The following is a 26,455-nucleotide window of genomic DNA, read 5'->3' as shown; positions in this document are numbered from 1 at the left end:
CTTGAAACTACATTTTTTATGTCTACAAATCCATTCAAATATGATCTTCTTGACCAAAATTTTTTAAAATATGTTTGTGTATTTAAAATTTGATTATTTTTTCGTGTGGAAAATGCTTGAATATGAAATTTATTTTGCTTGAATCAAGTTTCATGATGTGTTTGTGTTCAAATATGAAAATATGATGGATTTGTGTTCAATTTTTTTCTCAACATATTAATAAGTAGGTTGAATATTCATTTGTATCCGAGGGCTACACTTATGCATTCTGGTAATTTATTTAAACAGGGACAATTTATGTATTTTTTAAAAGCAGGGACCATTTTTGTTAATATTTTTAACGTGGACCATTTGTGCATTTTTTAAGCAATAACCATTTTTGTTAATTTTTTTTAAATAGGGGCCATTTTTATGTTTTTAATTCTTGTTGATTTCTTTAAATAGTGACCATTTGTACATCCTTCACAAAAACATTTACCATTTTTGTTAAAAAATTTCACAAGGGCTATTTAATTCTGGGGTTAACGATGCTTATTCTTTTAAGCGTGAATGAGATGTTGACTTGATGAACTTGTGTTTAATGACATTAAGTTGAAGCTTTTGTTGCATCAATATCTCTCTTTATATAAAAAGATGTTTTGATTATTTATCACAACAGCTCACACGATTCTCAACTTTCAACAAAATTTTCAGATCAAGAATTATACAAAAATGTTAGGATTATGGAGCTAAAGGGGGTGGCATTGAAGATGATACAGATGTATATTATTTGTATTTTTTTAGTTCATTACATGTTTGATCATATCCCCGTAGGGGTATTGGAAATGTTACATCTTTGAAAATGGCTTTGAATGTTTGAATTTAATATTGGCTACAATTATTTGCATATGGTGAGTATGAGAATAGATCTATAAATGTAGCAATCAACTTGGTTTGAAGGTCGACAATGAACATAAGGTTTGAAATTATATACATTATTTTAATTTGTATACGGTGTGGTACATGAATGTGCTACTTTTAGAGAGACATGTTACGATGTTGGACTTTTAGAAAATGATAGGGAATATATTGATGTCATTGAGAAAGCAAGTCATTCAGGTTCTGGTTAGTATTTATGGTCTTCAAGTGCAACCAAGCTAAAGTTTAATAGTTTGTCTATAACTTGTTATGTTTGGGAAAATACAAGAGAGTATTTGTCAGGTGCAATTCTGGACAATCAAGTACAATCAACAACTGAGATAATCTCTAGGCATTATGATATTTCTCATTATTTAATATATGCATTAATTATTTATTTCGTAGTTACTAAATTATAATTTTTTCAATCACAATTACTGTTTTTGTATATATGTATAAAGATTAGTATTCAAAACATTATTTGTACTACGATTGACTTGCTTACTAATGATCAAGTTAAGAACTTGACAGCTTTATAAGATTGTTTTTTCTACTCTAGAGCAATTCAAGCATCAAAGAAGTCTTTGGAAATTTATGATTTTGAACAATTATTAAAAATATGTCAATAGTTTTTTATTAGTATAGATTTAATTACCTACTTATTCATCATTTTGTTTATATTTATTTTGAAATTTTATTTTAAAAAATGCTTAATTTTTACACTTTGATATTCAACACAATTATTTAAAATATGTCAATAGTTTATTTATAATAGTATAAATTGAATTACTTCATTATTCATCATTTCGTTTGTATGTATTTTAAAATTTTACTTTAAAAAATGTTTACACATTGATATTTAATTTTTTTTATTAACCTGTGTAGTACATATGTTTCACACCTACTATTTTATAAAAAATAAAAAGTAAACTCCAACATAAAAAGATATACATACATGTAGTTCTTAATTTTCTTTTCCATTTTTATAAACATTTCTTTAAATCCAAGTTTTATTTAATTCTAAATTTTACTTATTTTATTAAAAAATAGCTAGGGAGGAGAATGGCAAGTCTAATATTGTAATTTCGATAATAGCAAGACATGAATGTCATGGGGATTCTATACCTCTCCTATGATGTATGCGCATAATTCTTTAACTTATAAATAAGTTCCTTAACATGCGGTAGTGTAAAAGTTCTCTAGATACTTCGTAGACAAATGGCATAAAATCCGTTAAATTTGGCAGAAATGTAAAGATTTACCTTTTTGGATATGTTTGGTTCATTAAAGTAGGAGGTTTACGATTTTTTTTTTCAATTTTACCCTTTTTGCAAGTTTACTTACCCAGAAAAATGAACATTTCTACCAAACTTAAAGGCTTTAATGACCAAGAAAATGGGTAAAACCGAACATTTCTGTTAAACGTAAGGGCTTTAATTAACTAGAAATACGCAAAAGGGTAAAAGTGAATTTTTTCTTTGCAAACCTCGCTTTAATGAACCTAAAATATGCAAAACGACAAATCCACATATTTCTACCACACTTAGGAGCTTTTATGTTGTTTCTCCACTTCCTCAACCATATAGACGCTTACGGTTTTATATGGACAACATGGTAATTTTAACAAGATGTCGTGTCTTGGTATTACCAAATACTTCACAAACAATATGTTCATGGTGTCTTGTGTACCAAAAACACTATCTAAGCCAAGAAAATCCATAGCAGGAAAATCATTAGAGCTTATGAAAGTAGAAGAAGCTCGAACAATTTTTTTGAAAATATTGGACCTATTTTATATAAATACAGTTATAGTGAAGCATATAAGATCAAGTAGGTCCACTATTTTCATGCTTATTGTTGGAACTTCTATTAAACTCAAACTGTTAATGATATCATTTTATATTGTATAGATTTTCTTCATTTAGGTAGCGTATGTTTCACAAGATACATACCCACAATAATACTATAGTACTGAACATATTGTTTGTAGAATGTTTGGTAAGACTAAGACATGCCGGATTGTCCATATATAAAATCATAAATGTCTATAATGTTGAACAAAGTATTAAGAGAAATCACAGTACCTTCATCTTTGGTCAAGAAACTCATTTATGACGAAAGCATTATGCACATACATCATAAGAGAAACAAAGAATCCCCATCACATTCATGGTTCACTATCATCTAAAATTAGATTATTGCCAATATTACTTCCAAGGGGTCACAAACTATGCTCTCAATATATTAGGTCCTATCATTTTAGATAATTTCTTATAACATATATTTTGCATATGCATGACCTTTCTGTATTTTGCATGCACAAAAAGTCACAACTATACATTAATACATACATATAACGGAAGTACATTGGTATGTTAACAAGTGAAAAAGAATTGACTTTAATTCCTTCCACACACTCTTAAAAATGATTAAATCCATCAAATATAGAATCTAAATGATTTGGTCGAAATAAAATTTCATCCATTTGACAACCAAACACACCAGGAAATGAAATGTTGAATTCGAATTCAATCAAATACTACCGGTATCTGCAAACCAAACGCGCCCATAGGTTTTCACCAAATGTAGACGAAGGTAAACCTTTTTGGAAAACAAAATAATGCAAATAAAATTATAAATCATTCTAGATTTTATCAATTCAGGTCTCGAAAACTAGCTAGTGTTAAAGGTACCAAAAACATACCCACATTAAACAAAATGATACCAACATACGAACACAAAGTCGGAAGCAAAAGTAAAGTAAAACGCATACAAGTCTTCAATCTTCAAAGAAGTCACTTTCTGAAAAGTCATCATACATTTGATCATCGTCTGAATCAGAAAATTGATGATACAACGGGCGGTTTTGTGTAGAGCTGTGCTTAAAATCTTTGATCCTTTTCTTGCATAACTTTTCTAAAGACCCATCAAGATCAAGGTTATAACACATCCGAACATCTAGGGACTCAAGGTGAGGGCATCCATTAACAATGGACTCAAGTCCTTCATTTGTCATCTTAGTATCAGATACATCCAAATGGCGTAACTCATGCATGTTATCCGCGATGGCAAGGGCATGATTGTCAAAGCTCTCACTCAACAGTACTTTGCTCATCTTGAAGGATTTGAGCTGAGGGCAAATCCGTCCAATAACTTCAAGGTCTTTTGCATTGATATAGGTTTTAGAAAGGTGAAGTTCCTCCAATTTTGGTAACCTCTCGACTGCAAGACTCAATGCACCACCCGTGATACGGAAGCAATTCACAAGACAAAGACGTTTCAGGTTTCTTGAGCTGTTCATAAGTCCAAATTCAAGCCAAATTATGTAAGATGATAAATTATCCCCAAAATTGTATTCCACGAACTTATTTATTTTTTCATAATTGATGGGGCGTATTTATATTTTATGCAGTATGACTATGAAACTGGATAGCAATGGGAAAGGGGAAAAACTTACAGTTGCACAATGTGATCAAGGAGTTCGTCGGAGCCGAAGCAGCCGATACTGATATCAATCAACTCCCCACAGCTGAGATCGACTAGTTCCATTGTCAGCGCCTTTCCCCAGCCCCAATCAGTAGCATGCCGTTTGACCATATGAATGACTTTCCACATCGCCGGATACTTGCAAATTTTCAGCCAAGTTGTACATACTTTCCGTGCGCTATTCAGTATTTCTGATGTATGCAATCTTTGGAATATATTCACCATCACTTCGTCAGGAATCTCCAGCCAATTTGGGGATTCATTCATCGCCGACGACGGCTCTGCGGCAGAGGTCGACTCCATTTCAACTATGCAGTACTATAATTTTACCGAATGGTTTTTATCTTCACGATAAGCGAAGTTTCTCTAGGTTACTGAAAACCCAGAAGAGTGAATTACACAAATTGACCCTAGACTTTATGCTTTCTACGGATAAAGTCCTTTAAGAAACACATATTTAATGTTCCCCCGAATTAAATTGGTCCAAGTTCTTTTTCTTCTAAATTACCTTTTATTTTAGTAATGTTTTTTTGCCGTGCAAAAGGTGATTGGTCTATGTTCAAAGACTCTTTTTACGTGTATATTAGTGTTTTTAGGGATAATGACTTATAATGGTAGTATTGTTTCATGTTAGTATATATATAGTTATTTATGTTTTTTTTTTTTGTATATATATTAACATTAAACTTGTTTGGATTGTTCACAAAATATCATTACGATCGGTTAATGTATGTATTCCGACCAATAATGTTTGGCTTTTGTACACATTTAATCACTTATTTTTTTGTTTTTTTACACATTTAGTCATTTATGTTTTGCTTTTGTATACATTTAGTCACTCATTATGTGTGTGCTCATCATGTGTTTGATTCTTTTTAGAAGTTCAAAAACCAAGTTCATGTGTTTATCTAGTAAGAAAACTGAGACTTCATGTATTCATCAAATAAGACAACAGAGACTTCATGTGTTCATCTAATAAGAAAACCAAGAGTTCATGTGTTGGTCTGAAAAAGCAGAGTTACTAAGTTCATATAAAGAAGAAGAATTGGTTATCTTGAGAGGTAATTTATTTTGGGAACTTAAAGAGTTGGGTAGTATATGCAGAAACAGGTTGTCAATGCATGTGTACAATCAAGCTTTACCCTTCTTATTATCTAATAGAGTACCTGAAAAGATTTAATATCAACAGGATAAGCGCTAGGCTTAGTGAGTTCTCCAAAATATTATATCCCACAATACATATATAATGCATACACATAATGGCCTTCAACATAAAGCTGGTCCGCCCCTTGTCCTTTAGCATACAGTTGGTCCACCCCTTTTTGCCTATAACATATACTTGGACCGCACTTTGCCCTTAAGCATAAAGCCAGTAGAGTCTATTAGCTGTCAGCACAAGGTTGGTCCACCCTCAACTCCTTTACAATATATCAACATACATATAACAGACACAAAGTTCCACATAACATGCAACTAACTTAAAGAGGTCTAATTGTCGAAGTGTATACTACAGGGTAACTATATCCTAACATACAAAGGATACTTATCACTAGAGTATACAATATAGTGAGAAGACTCACTTAGACAATTACTCAGACGATTGACAACTATTTGGGTGATCTAATTGACGGGTAACGTGCCTAACGAGTACTAATCTATAATACTACAACTTATTAATCCCTCTGACAATATGATAATGAATGCTAGATCTTTCACTAATCCTAATGAATACTGAGAGTTGTATCAAATAAGGATAGTTAAGCAGGACAGTTGGGAGGCAGGACCATTTCGGCATACAATTTTTCCTAAATCCAACAACCAAGCCAACATGACCACTCTAGACACCTCCCTCGTAAGTAGATCCATTAACATTATAACTAGAATTACTGACAAATCTTATTTATATATTCATAACAATGACTATGAATATAAATATAAGTGACACTTAAAGCATAATAAGTGTAGCCTAACTTACAGAGAGTTTCTAGTGTAAATCCGAAACCGGGATTTACGTTGGCAAAACTTCAACCCAAGAGCTTCTAATTCCCGAGCCCTCAGATGCTCCGGAGTTTCACTAAACATGAAAATTTGTAAACTCCTGAAAACTCCAAAAATCGGACCCAAGGAATCAGAGAGAATGTGAAATTTGGTGCGAGGAATAAGGGGCTGAAAAGCAGATATTTATATGCGAATTTAGGAGGGGCGCCGCGCACATGGTCGGGTGCGTTCCGCACACTTGGTTGGGGTCCTAACGTAGCGTTGTCTGAGTGGTGACACATGTTGGTAAGCTGGTAGTGTGTCAAAGACATGTTGTGCACCTTGTCGGCACGCGCGCCTACGCGTGGGATTTTGGCAGATATTCAAAAGTTCATATTTCCTTCATACGAGCTCCGTTTTTGACGTTTTTTATATACACATGTAGCTATCAATAAGGTCTGCAACTTTTATTTAGAATCTGTGGGCTAATTCTCAATTTATTTTTAAAGTTATATTTTTATAGGCTTAGATTGTTAAAGTCCATATAAAAATCGTAACTCTCTCACACGATATCCGTTCTCGACCGTCTTTATATCGACGTAATCATGTCAACGAGATCTTCAATTCTCTTTTAGATTGGTTCGGCTAACAAACGACTGATTTCTATTTTGGTTTCTGTGACATACCCTATTGCGTTGAAACTTCTAGAAATCATAACTTCCTTGTACGGCATCAGATTTAGGCATTCTTTATATGTACACTCTTGATTTCATGACTAATAGGACTTTTTTCAAGATTATTTATCCTAAATAATGCTATATTAAAAAGTCTATTTAACGTAACCAGTCTTTTATATTGCAAGGTGAAAACAGGGTGTTACAGCTCTCCCCCACTTATAAAGATTTCGTCCTCGAAATCCTACTCCTAGCGCACCTTAAGATAGTGGCATCACACTATCTTACTTGGGTAGTCGAGGTTAACCAGTCACCTAGCTAACTTTTCTCTATCGATTCTGCTCTTCTATGCTTATTAAGTCGCAAAACTAAGTTTTTCTTTAAATGTATCCTTGGACTCCTCATGAAGCTTTCCTACACCGAGAACTCGTCGTTTTGGACTTCAAGAAATTATATTTTACGATTGGTGATTGCCTCCATATGTAAAATGAAGATTTGTTCCTCTGACTAGGAGCATTGTCGGATCGTTATAAAGCGAATAACTAGGGAATTTTATCTACAATGTCCTACCAGAATCCACCTTTCGGAACATTCCCCTTTAAAAGGATTTGGGTATACTATTTGAATATGTGTCCAAGAGACACCTTTCTATAGTATACCCTTAAAACAAACACGATCCTAGTTTACAAGTAGTCCATCTTTCTATTTCAGGTGTTCTAACAACCTGAAATTTAACCAAGGCTACTACGACGGGTTTACTAGTTCGAAAAGTTTGGAACCAATATTTTAATATTGATGACGGACTCCTCCTACCGCTTCCGTCCTACTAGGTTATAATGAACATTGGGTTACCAATAGCCTTTTCTTAAGGATCTAACTACATTACCTGTATTTTAACTATCACTTGGGCAATTCGTTCCTACATATGCTCACTACACGATGTGATACAATCCAACTGTTGGGATTGTGATGCGAAACCACTAATATTGTCATTCTTACTAGGCCTGAAGACTCATGATTAACCCCTTGGTGGTCTTGAAGACTCACAAATATTATCCCACTAACCTGAAGTAACCTATTCACTACCCTTATTTGGTATTTATTGATCATAACAGATCCATGGTCCTTCAAATTTTGTTGCTACCATTGATCTAAGAGTCTTAACCTATGTAATATAGATGCTAAAGTCTTATCGTCGTCCTACATTATCCTGTAATTGTTAACCTTTGGTCCTAGTTTTATATTAACCCTCACACTTAGTGATAAAAGAACAACTAAACAAACACGAATTCTAGCCCGAAGCCTAAATTAATTGTGACATCCCGAAAATTAGGTGTAAATCTGTAGACAATCAATTTACCGTGAACCACATTATAATAGGACCTAAGAAATATTAACTCGGTGATTTTAAGTATAAATTGTTGGATTAGGTGTCTAAGCCCATAACTATATTTAGTATGTACTTGACCCGATTGTAGCATGGTCCTTTTGGGTTGCCTTCACCAGAACAACTTGACTGGATGAATAATGGAGAAAGTGGTTATTATGGTTTATTAATGTATTATATGAATAATATATTAAAATAGAAATCATATTGGTTAATTGATATTGGTCAGGAATTCATTAAGAATTAATTTTGTGATCAAAAGATAGTAATTGAACCTAGGGGACTGGAATTGCAATTATAAGAGAATTGGATTTTGGGTTGTGGATCCCTTAGAAAGGGATGGACGAAATCAAGGGGGAAGCCCGCGTTGAATTCGTCCAAGCCTCGCTTCTGGAAGGATCCTGGAGACTGCTTAAGGCTTAAGCAATCCAATTAGGGATTTGACTGAAACCCTAGCAGCTCACCTATATAAAGGACCCTAGGCTTTATAATTTCGATGACCACTTGAACCCTAGAGATCATAGAGCCGATTTTGAGCCTCCTTCCCCTCTCTCCAAGATCATCCAACTTGATTTGGTGTTTGTGATTCATTATTGGCATCACATTTGAGGTGCTAAGTTCTCAAAGCTTAAGATCTTCAAGCTACAATCGAAAGGTAATTTCCTAACCTTCGTATAGTTATGATTATTGATTTTTGTATGCTAGAATTAGGGTTTACAAGCTTTCGATGATTTTCATGTACAAATAGAGAAACCTAGATCCAAAGATTTAGGGTTTGAATGTGCACCCGATTGATGTAATGCTCAAAACCCATCAGTGGTATTAGATCCTATGATGTTTTCTATTGTATTTGATGCCTTGTTTGATCATTTATAGCTTGAAAACTCAAAAATTTTGCCCTCTGTCAGATGAACTCGTCGAGTCACCTGATGAACTCAACGAGTCAGATGAACTCGACGAGTCCAGATAGTGACTCGGCAAGTCGGAGTGTCAGAGAGCATATCTTTTAAGATTTTGGCCTATTTTGGATTAGGATAATTACCGAAAATGTTTTTTTATTAATAAAATCCGATTTATATTAAATTGGTATGATTATCCTTATCAAAATAGAAGATAATTATCAATCAATTAGATGATTATTGCCTTATATGATAACTTTATTATTTGAATTATTTGATTGTATTATCTTGCCATGAAATTTAATTAGGTCAACTTTAGATAATCACTAACTAATTGTTTAATTAAATTATTTGTAATTTGATCTAGAAAGCTTTGAAAAGTTTCAAAACTTGCCCTCAAGTTTTAGAATTTAAATATTTTGATTAAAAGTTTAATTTTAAAACATTTAAATTCTGAACCCTAGAATTTTACAAGTTTAAAATTCAACCCTTATACTATTATGATATTATAAGAATAATGATTATATATATGTATAAGATAAAGCTAGTCTTACCATTAGTAGGCATCATTTACAAAGTCGAGCTATAAGGGAGGTATGAGGTTGTTGCCTATAAAATGGCAGTTTAATGGGTGTCCACTCTCACCCAACTCTTCCTTGATTAGTAGAGGGTCGTTAGCCGAACGGGTAGGATAGGGCAACTAATTCCTCATTAATAATTATAATGAATATATAAAGTAACTAAATGCTTTTATAAATTCCCAATCTTAGTTACTTTAGGCACAATGTGAAATGATGCTATTCCATGAAATTACAATTTGTAACTTGCCAAGTCGTTAGTAGAGCGTATGTGGTTAACCGAAAAATTAATTTGGGACTAGCAAAGGTGGCAAAGGGTAGCTTGATGTTTATCATAGATCAGTGGTGCATGTGTGGCTAACCAGCACATTGATTAGTTGATTTGTAACATCGAGAGTACCAAGTACATTTTCATGCTTATTCACACCTTGTTTGTGATCCTCGGTATCTCAGCCACAAACTTGAATGACATATCGAGATTTAAACATGTCATTGAAACGTTCAATGAATCTCAAAAGAATCTAGTTGTTTCACTTGATTTAAAACTTAAAACTATTTTTTGTTTTTCATGGTGGAAATTATTGAATCGTCATGCACTTACCTTCAAATTATTTGCGATTTAGATTACGGCATCCCTCTTCTAAATTGTGAATAATTGTGTTAGGTCCTAGCCATAATTTCTCATTTGGGTGTTTAATTGGGGAGTCTTATCTAATCTAAACTTTGTTCCCTTTCTATTTCAGATGTCTTCTTCGAACAACAACAACGCTTCTGGCTCGACCCCTTCCAACTCATTATCACTCATGAACTTGTGTAGGAGGGTGATATTTGATGGGTCCAATTTCAACGACTGGATCCGCAACATCCGCATGGTCACCCGCTATGAGGAATAGGAGTATGTTCACTGAAAGAGGTTAATGTCAACACTGCTACTCCCAAAGAAAGCGCTTCTTACAAAGCTCACGAGCGAGATGCTACAAAAGTTCTAATGGGTTTTGTATACTACAACATCCTATGGTGCATATACAACCCTAAATACATTGGATCTATGTTTTCACTAATTATACATGCAAATGGGTTCCAAGGCATTAAATCTATAACTAACATGCATTTGACATAAACCATATAATTAAGATACTAGTTAGGGTAACATACCTTTTATGCAGCTTGAAGTCTTGATGTATTTGGCCTTAGGAACTTAGCCCCAATAGTTTGGAAGCCTGAAATGAAGTCAAAACACATCATGAACAAAGGTAGACATTTGAGAGAGAATCTTCATACACCAAAAACCATGTATATGAAATCCAAGAACAAGTCTCTCATTTTGGCTATGAATGAACATATTTATATGTAGTATTCCAAGGGTCATGGGTATAACCCAAATCCATACCCATGGGTGTTATGATACATGGTTCATGTTGCCCAACTCTTTATGTATTCATACATAAACTTGGTCCAACATGGATCATAAGCCCAACACATATAAACATAACTAATTACCATAATTAGTCCCCATAGATTTAATTAGTCTCCTTTGATCACTAAATTAATTCTTGATCAATACTAATTAAAACATATGATTTCATGTTAATATATTAGAACTTATAATATATTAATAAATCATATATAACCTTCTCTCAAGAGTCTATCCTAACAAATTGTCCTGATGATATGCAACCCAAATAGACCATGCTACTCTTGGGTCAAGTACATATGATTATTAGTTATGCACTTAGACATCTAATCCAACAGTCTCCCACTTGGATAAGTCTAAAACTATTGTTTCTAGTATGACTCCAAAACCCGACTAGCAATCGTAGCTCTTAAAAGCCGTTGTCGAACTCTGGCCTAGTCAATGACTTGTACATTAGATAAGGGATCATATATTCTTCCATTCTAGATATCATATGGACTGAGACATGGATTATAATCATTCTCTCTGTCCATTTGTTGTTTCCCGATTTCCGATTCATGACGACCGACTAATTGAACAAATTCAAATCAGTACAGGCTCGGCCAAGCACTTACTGTGACAACCTGATATTTCAACTCTTTGTAACGACCAAAATGGGTCAAGTATTGTAACCACTTCTGAATAATAAAAATTTACTTTCATAATAAAATGTACAAATAAGTTCTATTTAATTTCCTTCTATGATTAAATGTCTTTGAACCATGATCGTACGTGAAAAGAACGCCCAAATCCGACTTCATATAGCGAAGTTATGATTTTTCCAAGTTCGGCTTAGCAACAGACAGCTAAAAACTCGAATCGGAGATCGAGCGACTTTTGGCCGGAATGACCTAAACGAGAATCGAAGGTCTCGACAATGGTATTCCAGCGGTAAAAAGTCTGGCAAAAACCGACATCAGATAAAGAAGTTATGAATTTTCAAAGAAATTCCTTAAACACGATGGGTTTTTAATAAATAATAAAAATATAATTTCAGAATTTGCCGACGGAGTCTAAACGAAAGTTGTAGAGCGTAGTCTCACCTACGCGAGGATATAAAGACCATCGAAAACGGAGTTCGTATGAAGAAGATATGAATTTTTGAAGTTTATTAAATAAATTAATTATTTATTTTATTCAAAATTCGGATTCTATCCGAAGGGGAGTCAGCGTTCTCAGCCGATGTACGCGCTGCGTACCCCTGTACGCCCCGCGTAACCGAGAGGATTGGCCTCTGATCGTCCACGTCGCGCTATCCGAAGAAACCGACCCGTCCGAAGCCCCGACCCGTCCGACCCGCCATCCCATCCGACCCGCCGTCCCGTCCGACCCGCGTACCCAGCAACCCGTCCCATCCGAACCGAGGCAGTCGAGGCTTCGGTCATGCATGATGTACGCGTACGCGCTGCGTACGAGCGTACGCCCCGCGTACCGAGGCAGACCAGCCTTACTATAAATAGGATGCGAGGGTTTCCAAAGAAAGGGCTCATTTCTCTTCTCCCTCTCTCAACTTTGCCTCGTTTTCCGTGTCCGTTCAAACCTGAAGCTCTGGTCTTTTTGGCTCAAGTCCCGAAGGTCGATTTTACTCCCGAGATTCCCGAGAATCCCGAGGAAAATCCGTTTCCCGAGACGAAACTCTGCCCGGTTTTCCATCTCGCTATCTCCAAAACTTTCAAGTGAGTTTCATACCCCTTAATCAACCGTTTTAATTATTCTAAATACTTTTATATGCTTTCAAGGGGGGGGGGGGGATTACAAGTAAAACACACGAGTATTATCGTGTGTTACATAAAGAAACTCTTTTATATATTGTTATATATTCAAATAACATGCGATTTATAAACCTTTAAGGAACTTATATATATATATATATATATATATATATATATATATATATATATATATATATATATATATATATATATATATATATAACATATGTTACAATAGCATTCGATCTTTTAAAATATAAAGTTGTTGTAATGCCTGTATAAAACTAATCTGTTCTTAGATTATTCTTTTCTAACTTAGACTCTACACCAAAAATCTATGCTTACATAAACAAGTGATTCTTTTTCTAGGTATTTCTAAACAAACAAGACACACTTTTTGAAAACTATAATAGGTATAGTTTACGAACAGATTTCCAACTCTTATGTACTAGAAACATATATTTCAAGAAGTTTACTTTCGTATACAAGAACAAACGTAACATTTTAACAAGTAGATCTGTTTTTATACCATGGTTTTGTGAGACACTAACTTCATGTACGTTCGAGTACACATTTCAAGTCCTGTATTATATACCAGAATCCCTTGGAGGGGGAGCATGGTGTTTGTGTATAGATCTATACAGGCTTGACAACCCGCGCCCTGACTGTTAGCTGCAGTCCACCGTTTGGGGTGACAAACGTCATAACATTCCAACGCCTGAAGAACGTTGTGTATAGGCATTCAAAGTCAATAGTATGGTTATAAAACTCACAAGGGGTATTAAAAATGCATTGATTTACAAGGTTTTCAAACTCATTGGTTATTTTACATTTACATACATTTTGGAAACAAACATTGGTCTTGAGTGAAGGCTACTTTTATACTAGTAGAAAATATAGGATTTTCTAAACACAAACAAACAAAGATAAAACATTTCATTTCATTCAAACATTGTCACTTAAATACTTATGAAATTCACCAGCTTAAATGCTGATCTACTCTTTCAAAATTTCTTGTATGTCCCAGGAAATCAGTAATTTCAGGTATTCATTTCGCTTTTGATGAAGGGATGCTGCGGCGCCAGTTTAATCTCGTATTTTGACATCATATTGTAATTGGGTTTTTGAACATGTAACTTTTGACAAATGTAAACTTTCAATTATATATATGATGGTTGTATTGCTTTCTTTACTATGTATTCATTTGTTACGTTACCACATGAAGTCATCCGCCCCCGAACGTTTCCGTCGTTCAGGTTTGGGGGTGTGACAGATTGGTATCAGAGCAATGTTTATAGTGAACTAAGTATATCGAACCCCATAAGATATACAAACTATAAATGCTTAAGGGACTAATACTCTCTGACAAAACAAATTTTCTTTTTACACTTAAACAACATTTCGTTCGACTTAAATTGATAGTTCATTTAAGTACAATTACATGCATACCACAAACTATTTTCATGTTATACAACTATACAAGTATTTAGACAAGTTGACACTACGATTGAGACTCGATATATGTAATCAGATTTTGGACAAATATAGCATGATCAACTATATTTGCCCAAGATTGGACCAACGTATATCGAGGAATGATCGTAGTAAGCAACAAGTCAAAACTTACCAAACCATTACAAGAATCAAACACAAGAAATTGAATACTATAGGAGTATTTGCTATCTAAACTAGTTTAACTTACATGTTTTGCATGTTCCGACTTTATTCAATTCTTATAACCCTATTTCTCGTACAGTCAAATGGCTGGATTTCACCACCCTGGCGACCCCTACTTTCCCAACCAAGGCAACGGAGGATGGATCGAAGATGATCCCGAAGAGGACGAGGAACCCATAGAAGTGGGTGATGACTCCGGTACCGACTCAGAGCCGGAAGTTATCGATCCACCACCCATTCAACCTCCCGCCTTCGTAAGGAACTTTCAAGGACCGACTCCCGTCTGGGGAAGTCACCTCCACCATTGGAGCCAACAACAAAACCTACGCCCTCCCTACGGCATGTGCCGGGACTTCTATGGTGTCCGCGGCGGAGGTTCGGCTGATCGAGCACTCCCGGTAATGGTGGGTAAGTTAGCCAATCAGTCCTATCAGTCTGGAGTACAAGCTAGTCGACTCCGGGATATCAACGTAGAAGTGTAGGTTCACACTTCTGACATCCGTAGGCTGGACAAGATGCAAGACAATGCTCAATTCCAAACCGAAGTGTTTCAAGCGCAAATGATTGTAGCCCTCGCCGAACTAAGGGAACAACAAGCCGCTTTCGATAGGCGTCTAATGGAGTCAAAGCAATCAGATACGGAGTCAAGCTCCAAGCGCAACCTTCGACGCAAGTAGTGCTTGTCAAGGACTCAAATTTTGTTATAGCTTAGGACCTCGGCTAAAAGTCTTTAAATTTCTCGAACTTTGTAATCGGAGACCCTTATAGGGGTCAAATTTTCATGAGCGTTGTAACCACTTTTATATTAATATAAGTGGCACTATTACTACTATGTTGAGTATTTCGTCGAACCTTGAATGGTCTTTGTGAACCCAAATACTTGTTTCATACCTTCAGTCTTACAAATAACTTTCATCCTTCTATTTTAAGACTCATACTATCATCTGTTGTTGAACTATAGCGATTTAGTTCATGAGACACATACATTTTCCATTCTATGAAGTTCTTATCCTTGTCTTTTCAATCTATAGTTGAAGGATGCCTCCGCGTAGGAATCCAAGGCGAAACAACGGTGAGGAAGCACCTATACCACCACCTCCACCACCCCAATTTGATGTTGTAATGTTTCAAGCAGCAGTCACCGCAGCGGTGGCAGCTGCCATGTCACAGATCAATAACTCAAGTGCTAATGGCTCGGGATCTGGCACACACCCATCCAACCATGGCGAGAGTCATGGACCACCTCGAGAATGCACCTATAAGGACTTCACTAATGCCAAGCCCCGGATGTTTTATGGTACTGGTGGTGTGATGGCCCTGAGGCAGTGGATTGAAAGGACGGAGGCAGTCTTTGAAATCTGCTCCTGCCCCGAGCACAACAAGGTCAAATTTGCAACTTTCACCCTTCTCGATAAAGCTTTAACTTGGTGGAATGGCCACGTTAAAGTACTTACCCTAATCGTGGCAAACTCCATAAGCTGGGAGAGCTTGAAGGCCATGATGATGAGAGAATACTGCCCACGGGGAGAAATTCAAAAGCTTGAACACGAGCTATGGACTCTCGGAATGGTGGGTACCGACATCGCTACTTATACCAACAGATTCTGCGAACTGGCAATCCTTTGTCCAGATATGATTGCTCCCGAGAGCAAGAAGATAGAAAGGTACATCTGGGGACTGACGCCCCAAATGCGATCAAGCGTGTTAGCTTCTAAACCTGACACCTTTGAAAGTGCTAAGGAACTGGCACAATCTCTGATCGACTATGGAAGTCATCAGAACTCAACCACTTCTGCACCAGCACCACAGAAAAGAAACAACAACAACAACAACAACTACAACAACAACAACAACAACAACAACTACAACAACAACAACAACAATAACAACAATGGCAGGAAGAGAGCGTGGATTAATGGGAAGGGTGGGTCTTCCCAAGAATCCACAAAGAAACAACTGGTGTCAGTAAATGCTGCCATTGTACCTGCTACAACCCCTACAAATACCTACCCAACAAAGCCCTATATAGGCAACCTTCCAAAATGCACCAAATGCAATTACCACCACCATGGACCTTGTCGAGATATGCAGTGCGCCAACTGCAGCAGGAAAGGACACACAACCCGTTTCTGCAAGGAACCCGCAAAGCCGATCACTCAAGTTCCCGGTGCGGGTGTAGGGCAGGCTTGCTACGGTTGTGGCGAGGTGGGCCACTACAAGAGAAACTGTCCTAAGGCAGCAGGCACCGGAGGTGTGGGATGAGTTTTGGCAATAGGCCACGACGAAGCTGTAGCTGACCCAACTATAGTTGCTGGTACGTTCCTTCTCGATAATTCATACGCATGCATATTATTCGATAGTGGAGCGGAGAGAAGCTTCGTGAGTCAAAACTTTATTCATTTACTTAAACCTAAACCTAGCAAGTTAGAAAATTCATTCTCTGTAGAGATGGCCAATGGAAAAACCGAAAACACAAATTGCATATACATGGGCTGTACGTTAACATTAGACGGCCATTCTTTCCCAATCAATCTCATGCCGGTTCAAATTAAAAGTTTTGACGTCATAGTCGGCATGGATTGGTTGAGTCTTCTTCGCGCCGACATCACGTGCTTTGAGAAAGCAGTCCGTCTTAACCTCCCTAACAACGAAACATTAGTTATCTACGGCGACAAATCTAGTGCAAACCTTCGCATCATTTCGTGCATCCAAGCTCGAAAGTGCTTGCGGAAGGATTGTCGAGCATTCCTAGCACACATCGTCGATACAAGTCAAGAACTGAAGGACATCAAGAGCATCTCGGTAGTACGCGACTTTCCCGATATCTTTCCAGAAGAACTACCAGGATTACCACCGCAACGCCAAGTCGAGTTCAGAATCAACTTAATTCCAGGAGCTACCCCAGTAGCAAAGTCACCTTATCGTCTTGCACCAGCAGAGATGTAGGAACTTTCCAGTCAACTTAATGAACTCCTTCACAAAGGATTCATAAGACCAAGTTTCTCACCTTGGGGAGCACCGGTCTTATTTGTAAAGAAGAAAGACGGATCGTTCCGTATGTGCATCGACTACAGAGAGCTGAACAAACTTACTGTCAAGAACCGCTATCCTCTACCCCGTATTGACGACCTATTCGATCAACTTCAAGGGGCGAACTACTTCTCCAAAATAGACCTGCGATCCGGATATCACCAATTACGAGTTCTAGAGGGGGACATTCCAAAGACAGCTTTCCGAACTCGTTATGGACACTATGAATTCGTGGTGATGCCGTTCGGATTAACCAATGCACCAGCAGTATTTATGGACCTAATGAATAGGGTATGCCGCCCTTACTTGGATCAGTTCGTCATCGTCTTTATCGATGATATACTTATCTACTCTCGAAGTGAGGAAGAGCATAGTCAACACCTACGAAAAGTCCTAGAAACACTACGAACGGAGAAACTCTATGCGAAGTTCTCTAAATGCGAATTTTGGATTCGAAGAGTCGAATTTTTAGGTCACGTTGTTAGCGAGAAAGGTATACACGTGGACCCCTCCAAAATTAAGGCTATTGAGAACTGGTCGGCACCAAAGACACCTACAGAAATTCGTCAATTTCTAGGTCTAGCTGGCTACTATCGCAGATTCATAAAGAACTTTTCGAGCATTGCGAAACCTCTTACTTCATTAACCCAGAAAGGTGTGGCCTTTGACTGGGAAGCGAAACAAGAGAAGGCATTCCAGACACTAAAGTAGGCCTTGTGCACCGCACCGATACTATCCCTCCCCGAAGGGATAGAAGACTTCGTAGTGTATTGCGATGCTTCAAATCAAGGACTTGGTTGTGTTCTTATGCAGAGAGGGAAGGTTATCGCTTATGCCTCCCGACAGCTTAAGACACACGAAGTGAACTATACGACACACGACCTCGAGTTAGGAGCAGTGGTATTTGCTCTGAAGATCTGGAGGCACTACTTATACGGAACAAAGAGTACTATATTCACCGATCACAAGAGCCTTCAACACATTTTCGATCAGAAGGAACTCAACATGCGACAACGACGATGGGTTGAGTTACTGAATGACTACGAATGCGAAATTCGTTATCATCCTGGCAAGGCCAACGTAATAGCCGACACCCTCAGTCGAAAGGAATACACTGGTTGGAGGGTCAAATCTCTGACCATGACTATCCATTCCCACTTATCCACACAAATTAAGGAAGCACAAATGGAAGCTTTGCAACCTGAAAATGTGGCGGGTGAATCCCTGCGAGGAATGGAGAAGAATTTAGAAGTCAAGGGTGGCGGAGCCTACTATCTCATGGACCGAATCTGGACCCCAAATCATGGTGGTTTCAGAAACGTAGTCATGACCGAGGCTCACAACTCAAGATATTCCGTTCACCCGGGTTCAGATAAAATGTATCTAGATCTTAAGAAAATGTACTGGTGGCCTAACATGAAAGCAGAAATTGCTACCTTCGTGAGTAAATGTCTTACTTGCGCTAAGGTTAAGGTCGAGTATCAGAAACCGTCAGGACTACTACAACAACCAGAGATACCGGAATGGAAATGGGAGCGGATTACTATGGACTTCATAACCAAGTTACCCAAGACGACAAGTGGACTCGATACCATATGGGCCATTGTCGACAGATTGACCAAATCCGCACATTTCCTACCCATCAAGGAGACTGACAAAATGGAGAAGCTTACAAGAACTTACTTAAGGGAAGTAGTGCGACTGCATGGTGTTCCGATGTCCATTATCTCCGATCGAGATAGTAGATTCACTTCAAGATTCTGGCAGTCACTACAAAGTTCCCTGGGAACTAGGCTAGACATGAGTACAGCCTACCACCCACAGACAGACGGACAAAGTGAGAGAACAATACAAACTTTAGAAGACATGCTGAGAGCCTGCGTGATTGACTTTGGAAAGGCATGGAATATTCATTTACCCCTTGTCGAATTTTCATACAACAATAGTTATCATTCAAGCATAAAGGCTGCTCCGTTTGAAGCCCTCTATGGTCGAAAGTGCAGATCCCCTCTGTGCTGGACTGAAGTTGGCGATACCCAGTTAGCTAGAGGAAGAGTTCCTGAAAGCACTCTCACAGGTCCGGAGATCATACGGGAAACAACAGAGAAGATCGTTCAGATTCGTGAACGATTGAAAGCCTCAAGAGACCGACAGAAAAGCTACGCTGACCAAAGGAGGAAACCTTTGGAATTCCAGGTAGGAGACCACGTCTTATTAAAGGTCTCACCATGGAAGGGTTTAATACGATTTGGAAAGCGTGGGAAACTAAATCCAAGATACATAGGGCCTTTCGAGATTCTTGCTAGAATCGGCCATGTGGCTTACAAGCTTAACTTACCGCGCGAACTTAGTAACATCCATCCAACCTTCCACGTCTCAAACTTGAAAAAGTGCCTGTCCGACGAGACTCTTGTTATTCCACTCGACGAGATCGAGATCAACGAGAGCCTCAACTTTGTGGAAGAACCAGTAGAAATCATGGACCGAGAGGTCAAACAAACAAAGAAAAGTCGCATACCCATCGTGAAGGTTCGCTGGAACGCCAAGCGGGGACCCGAATTCACATGGGAACGCGAAGATCAGATGAAACAAAAATACCCTCATCTCTTTCATGTTCACTACTTTAAATTTCGGGACGAAATTCTCTCTAACGGGGGGATGATGTGACAACCCGATATTTCAACTCTTTGTAACGACCAAAATGGGTCAAGTATTGTAACCACTTCTGAATAATAAAAATTTACTTTCATAATAAAATGTACAAATAAGTTCTATTTAATTTCCTTCTATGATTAAATGTCTTTGAACCATGATCGTACGTGAAAAGAACGCCCAAATCCGACTTCATATAGCGAAGTTATGATTTTTCCAAGTTCGGCTTAGCAACAGACAGCTAAAAACTCGAATCGGAGATCGAGCGACTTTTGGCCGGAATGACCTAAACGAGAATCGAAGGTCTCGACAATGGTATTCTAGCGGTAAAAAGTCTGGCAAAAACCGACATCAGATAAAGAAGTTATGAATTTTCAAAGAAATTCCTTAAACACGATGGGTTTTTAATAAATAATAAAAAAATAATTTCAGAATTTGCCGACGGAGTCTAAACGAAAGTTGTAGAGCGTAGTCTCACCTACGCGAGGATATAAAGACCATCGAAAACGGAGTTCGTATGAAGAAGATATGAATTTTTGAAGTTTATTAAATAAATTAATTATTTATTTTATTCAAAATTCGGATTCTATCCGAAGGGGAGTCAGCGTTCTCAGCCGATGTACGCGCTGCGTACCCCTGTACGCCCCGCGTAACCGAGAGGATTGGCCTCTGATCGTCCACGTCGCGCTATCCGAAGAAACCGACCCGTCCGAAGCTCCGTCCCGTCCGACCCGCCGTCCCGTCCGACCCGCGTACCCAGCAACCCGTCCCATCCGAACCGAGGCAGTTGAGGCTTCGGTCATACATGACGTACGCGTACGCGCTGCGTACGAGCGTACGCCCCGCGTACCGAGGCAGACCAGCCTTACTATAAATAGGATGCGAGGGTTTCCAAAGAAAGGGCTCATTTCTCTTCTCCCTCTCTCAACTTTGCCTCGTTTTCCGTGTCCGTTCAAACCCGAAGCTCTGGTCTTTTTGGCTCAAGTCCCGAAGGTCGATTTTACTCCCGAGATTCCCGAGAATCCCGAGGAAAATCCGTTTCCCGAGACGAAACTCTGCCCGGTTTTCCATCTCGCTATCTCCAAAACTTTCAAGTGAGTTTACCCCTTAATCAACCGTTTTAATTATTCTAAATACTTTTATATGCTTTCAAGGGGGGGATTACAAGTAAAACACACGAGTATTATCGTGTGTTACATAAAGAAACTCTTTTATATATTGTTATATATTCAAATCACATGCGATTTATAAACCTTTAAGGAACTTATATATATATATATATATATATATATATATATATATATATATATATATATAACATATGTTACAATAGCATTCGATCCTTTAAAATATAAAGTTGTTGTAATGCCTGTATAAAACTAAACTGTTCTTAGATTATTCTTTTCTATCTTAGACTCTACACCAAAAATCTATGCTTTCATAAACAAGTGATTCTTTTTCTAGGTATTTCTAAACAAACAAGACACACTTTTTGAAAACTATAATAGGTATAGTTTACGAACAGATTTCCAACTCTTATGTACTAGAAACATATATTTCAAGAAGTTTACTTTCGTATACAAGAACAAACGTAACATTTTAACAAGTAGATCTGTTTTTATACCACGGTTTTGTGAGACACTAACTTCATGTATGTTCGAGTACACATGTCAAGTCCTGTATTATATACCAGAATCCCTTGGAGGGGGAGCATGGTGTTTGTGTATAGATCTATACGGGCTTGACAACCCGCGCCCTAACTATTAGCTGCAGTCCACCGTTTGGGGTGACAAACGTCATAACATTCCAACGCCTGAAGAACGTTGTGTATAGGCATTCAAAGTCAATAGTATGGTTATAAAACTCACAAGGGGTATTAAAAATGCATTGATTTACAAGGTTTTCAAACTCATTGCTTATTTTACATTTACATGCATTTTGGAAACAAACATTGGTCTTGAGTGAAGGCTACTTTTATACTAGTAGAAAATATAGGATTTTCTAAACACAAACAAACAAAGATAAAACATTTCATTTCATTCAAACATTGTCACTTAAATACTTATGAAATTCACCAGCTTAAATTCTGATATACTCTTTCAAAATTTCTTGTATGTCCCAGGAAATCAGTAATTTCAGGTATTCATTTCGCTTTTGATGAAGGGATGCTGCGGCGCCAGTTTAATCTCGTATTTTGACATCATATTGCAATTGGGTTTTTGAACATGTAACTTTTGACAAATGTAAACTTTCAATTATATATATGATGGTTGTATTGCTTTCTTTACTATGTATTCATTTGTTACGTTACCACATGAAGTCATCCGCCCCCGAACGTTTCCGCCGTTCAGGTTTGGGGGTGTGACACTTACGTTTGTCATCACTAACTCATCGAGGGGCCCACATATATCACTTTTATCCCTCTAAGGGTAAAAGGAATGGATAAAATTCGACTCATATGCTTGTACTGACTACTTGTTGAATCATACACAAAGGTACGTTTTATAACATCAAGTTACTGATGCGTTTTCGTACAATCAATGTACAACCAACTCATAGTCAAAAACTCATATCTCTAGGTTTTAAGAATACCCGAATGAGCATGGGTTTAATCCAATACTCGAATCTCATTCCAGGAGCACTCATGAATGTTGCAGCAAATTTTGCTATGTCTAAACACTTTAGACATCTACAAGCCCAATTCATGACAGTCTTGATTCATACCTACTTCCAAAGTATGATTGACTGTGGAGAGTTTGAATAACCTAGTTATTCGGGAACTCAAAACATGCAAAGTGAAACACAAGAATAATTGAATCCAATATGGTCTCAGAACTTATGAATATAAATAAAACACCTTTTATTTATCACCATATTGATTACACATTATTCATTTTATAATGTTTTGAATAATCAATTTAATACTTGAACTGAAACAATAGTCATGCCATGCTCCAAGCATGCACACTATGTTTGTCCAAACAATAATTATGCCATACTCCAAGTATGTACACTATATTTGTCTATGATCCTTACTTTGTGAAATAGAACAATTGAGCATGATTCCAATGATGCTCATTTCACAATCCCAAATCCTTATCGCAGATGTAAGAATACAAGATTCTTTGGCATTTACTGGAATCTGTTAGAATCTAAACTTATATGCATTGATCCTCTTGTAATTACTATGCACAAAAGTCACAAAGACTTGGCAACAGACATTTACAAAGTATTCCAATGGAGAGCAATTCCTTGGAAACGAAGTTTCAAATTCAAAGTACATTCCTTTGAACATCCTTCTTGCATTAAGTTTTCTAATCTTACACAGACTTAATGAATAACTTCTACCTGTGGAAGCATTTCCACATTCCCAAACTACTAGAAAAACAGCCTTTTACGACGTGCAATGCATGTCGTAAAACGCTCAGACGACGCGCAATTGCGTGTCAAGGAAGGCCCTGTCATAACGAGAGACGAAACGCTTTTGCGTGTCGTCTATTTACGACGCGCATTTATGACATGAATTTACGACGTACAGTTATGACACGTAATGCGTATTGAGGAAGGACGTGCCATAAAGGAAGACGACACGCATTTGCATGCCGTAACCTTACGACGCGCATGTTTACGACACGCAATGTGTATCAAGGAAGCCCCTGTCATAAAGGAAGACTACACACATTTTTGCGTGAGATAATTTTAAATGTTTTTAAAATTATATATTTTTGATAGATTTACTAATTTTCAAATTAAATAAAAAATTAAAAGTCTCACAATACAAAATAAAATACCATAAACAATAAAGCTAATTCATTGCAATAATATGTCAAATGAACATTCCTTCTTTGTACAATACAATTATTGTAAATAAAGTTGTATGATAACTTAAAACTAAATTATATAAATTAACTTACATCTAAGAAATGCAAATTCAAATGAACATTCCTTCTCTTTTTTAATGTTTGTTTTTTCATTGCTTCCTCTTCACTTTCCTTTCCCTTATAGAAGAGTATTTTCAAACCTCCCTCATCAGTCATCATCAACTTTTGTGCCAAAGGCTCTTCACCTGCTCATAAGAAGCATCAATTAGTTCCAAATCCTGTATCATTTCAGCCATCCTAAGTTCCCCAATTATCTTAGGAGCAACAAAAGCATGCACCTGCATTTAACAAACCATATACCCAATTATAGCATTCTACTTTCAAACAAAAATGAAAGATAACCAAAATTATAATTCATAAACGTTGTGTATGACACCAGAGGAAATAGCTGATGCCGATAATGTCCCTCCACATTCCCACAAGATTGAAAGATACCCACGATCATAAAGATAGTCCACAACATCTTTAGGGTTCAAGATGTCAAATTCCACCACCTCAACACCTTTAGAAGCAAGAAGTTTCTGGAAGCTTCTTCTTGCACCTCTCTGAGTGACAACTGTGGTGGGCACTTCTCTAACATCCAAAAGATTTGCAACCTCGGGAAAATCAAGAGTTTGGGACATAACGATTCGCATAGGTAAATGCCCACCACCATGTCTTGGAGTTAAACGTAGATCTATATTTAAAAATGTAGTAAGAAAATGACAAGGGTACTTCAAGAATCTGCAGAAATTATAAGTGGCTAACAATAAAGTTTCATACTATCTTTGCGTACAATATTTCCACCAATAATGACTGCATCGCTTCTACCACGTAACACAAAAACTCGTGATCTTGATTTTTTGCTGCTTATCCGTGATGCATGTCCGCTGCTAGCAGCAATTTTTCCTATCAGAAAATGAGGATCAAATGGTGCAAATGCAGCATTTTTTGAATAAGTTAATACTCACCATCAAGGGTCATTGCATACTTGAGAACAGAGAATGGGACTCGAGAAGCTGATCTATATAGCAAAGGGGCATTGACAAGAAGACATGATTTCATAGTATCCTACAAAAATGCAACACATTAGAAGGAAAAGAGCATCCATAGCATGCCATATAACCATGGAAGAAACAGAGTTAAGTTCAGAGAGAATAATTACATAATAATATGATACCTCCATCAAGACACTTCTTAAATCCTCCCCAAGAACATAAACCTGCAAAGGGGCATTAACAAGAAGACATGATTTTAGAGCATCCTACAAAAATGCAACACATTAGAAGGAAAAGAGCATCCATAGCATGCCATATAACCATGGCAGAAACAAAGTTAAGTTCAGAGAGAATAGTTACAGAATAATATGATACCTCCATCAAGACACTTCTTAAATCGTCCCCAAGAACATCAACCTGCAATCCTTCACTTCTCAATGCCTGAACAACTTTTCCCGTAGATGTCGCAATGGATGCCTAATCCCGATTACAACTCTGGTGATTCCTGCCTAAGGATTATTAAGCCTCAAATGCATGTCAATTTGAAGTAATACTTGTTGGAACTTTGACTACAAAATTACAATGTGGGACTTATCCCACATTGGTGGAAGAGAAAACCTTCTCCCACCTTATATGTCTAGTCCTACTCATTTAATCAAATGGGTCAAGTAATGGGTTAAGCATATTGGGCTTGGGTTGTGGTGGTGGATTAGCCTAATTGGACTCAAAATGGGCTAATATCAAGAGAATATTTAATGGTCAAAAGATGGGCCTTGGGCCTTGGGGCTCTTGGGGTCTTCCTGATTAATTAAATAATTTTTAATTACGAAATTAATTTTTATTCTTTATTTTTATTAAATTCGTAATTACTGAATGACAGGTTTTGACAGTAATTTTCGGTTTTGACAGTTTCCAACTGTCATAACTAATACCTATAAATACCTGTTTCATTCATCTGTGAGGGGTTACAGAAATCATTTTCACACCACAAAATTCTCTTTCAAATTCGTTCTTCTAAAAGATGATGAAGGGAACATAGGAATTTCGTCATATTCAAGATTAGTTCTTGGATTGATTGTTGTATCCTCTTGACAGATCCCCACCAGGGAAATTTCTGTCTTAGGACACTGCATAGCAGGCCTCAATCTGTGCAATTTCCTGATTATATCTCCTAT

General features: G+C 37.2%; 1 protein-coding gene and 1 pseudogene across 1 annotated transcript; both read right to left on the bottom strand.

Moving 5' to 3' along the window:
• Positions 1-3,515: 3,515 nt before the first annotated feature.
• Positions 3,516-4,750, bottom strand: LOC111880713 (putative F-box/LRR-repeat protein 23). The gene is made up of 2 exons (XM_023877133.3): positions 4,355-4,750; positions 3,516-4,190 (listed from the first exon to the last, which is right to left on the bottom strand). Exons 1-2 carry the CDS (start codon positions 4,684-4,686, stop codon positions 3,677-3,679), a joined length of 846 nt encoding a protein of 281 aa, XP_023732901.1. The 5' UTR covers positions 4,687-4,750; the 3' UTR covers positions 3,516-3,676.
• A 19,711-nt stretch (positions 4,751-24,461) lies between these two features.
• LOC111880769 (riboflavin biosynthesis protein PYRR, chloroplastic-like) lies at positions 24,462-26,231 on the bottom strand (annotated as a pseudogene).
• Positions 26,232-26,455: the final 224 nt, after the last annotated feature.

The sequence above is a fragment of the Lactuca sativa genome, chromosome 7 (assembly GCF_002870075.4).
Source record: "Lactuca sativa cultivar Salinas chromosome 7, Lsat_Salinas_v11, whole genome shotgun sequence".
NCBI lineage: Eukaryota > Viridiplantae > Streptophyta > Magnoliopsida > Asterales > Asteraceae > Lactuca > Lactuca sativa.
This window is presented reverse-complemented; position numbering and strand designations above follow the sequence as displayed.

What these genes read in the sequence shown, in the direction of transcription:
- LOC111880713 (XM_023877133.3), bottom strand. Translation starts at nt 4,686, where the DNA reads ATGGAGTCGACCTCTGCCGCAGAGCCGTCGTCGGCGATGAATGAATCC. An exon ending in CTTGATCACATTGTGCAACT is followed by an intron (nt 4,191 to 4,354) that starts GTAAGTTTTTCC and finishes ACTTATGAACAG; the next exon opens with CTCAAGAAACCTGAAACGTC.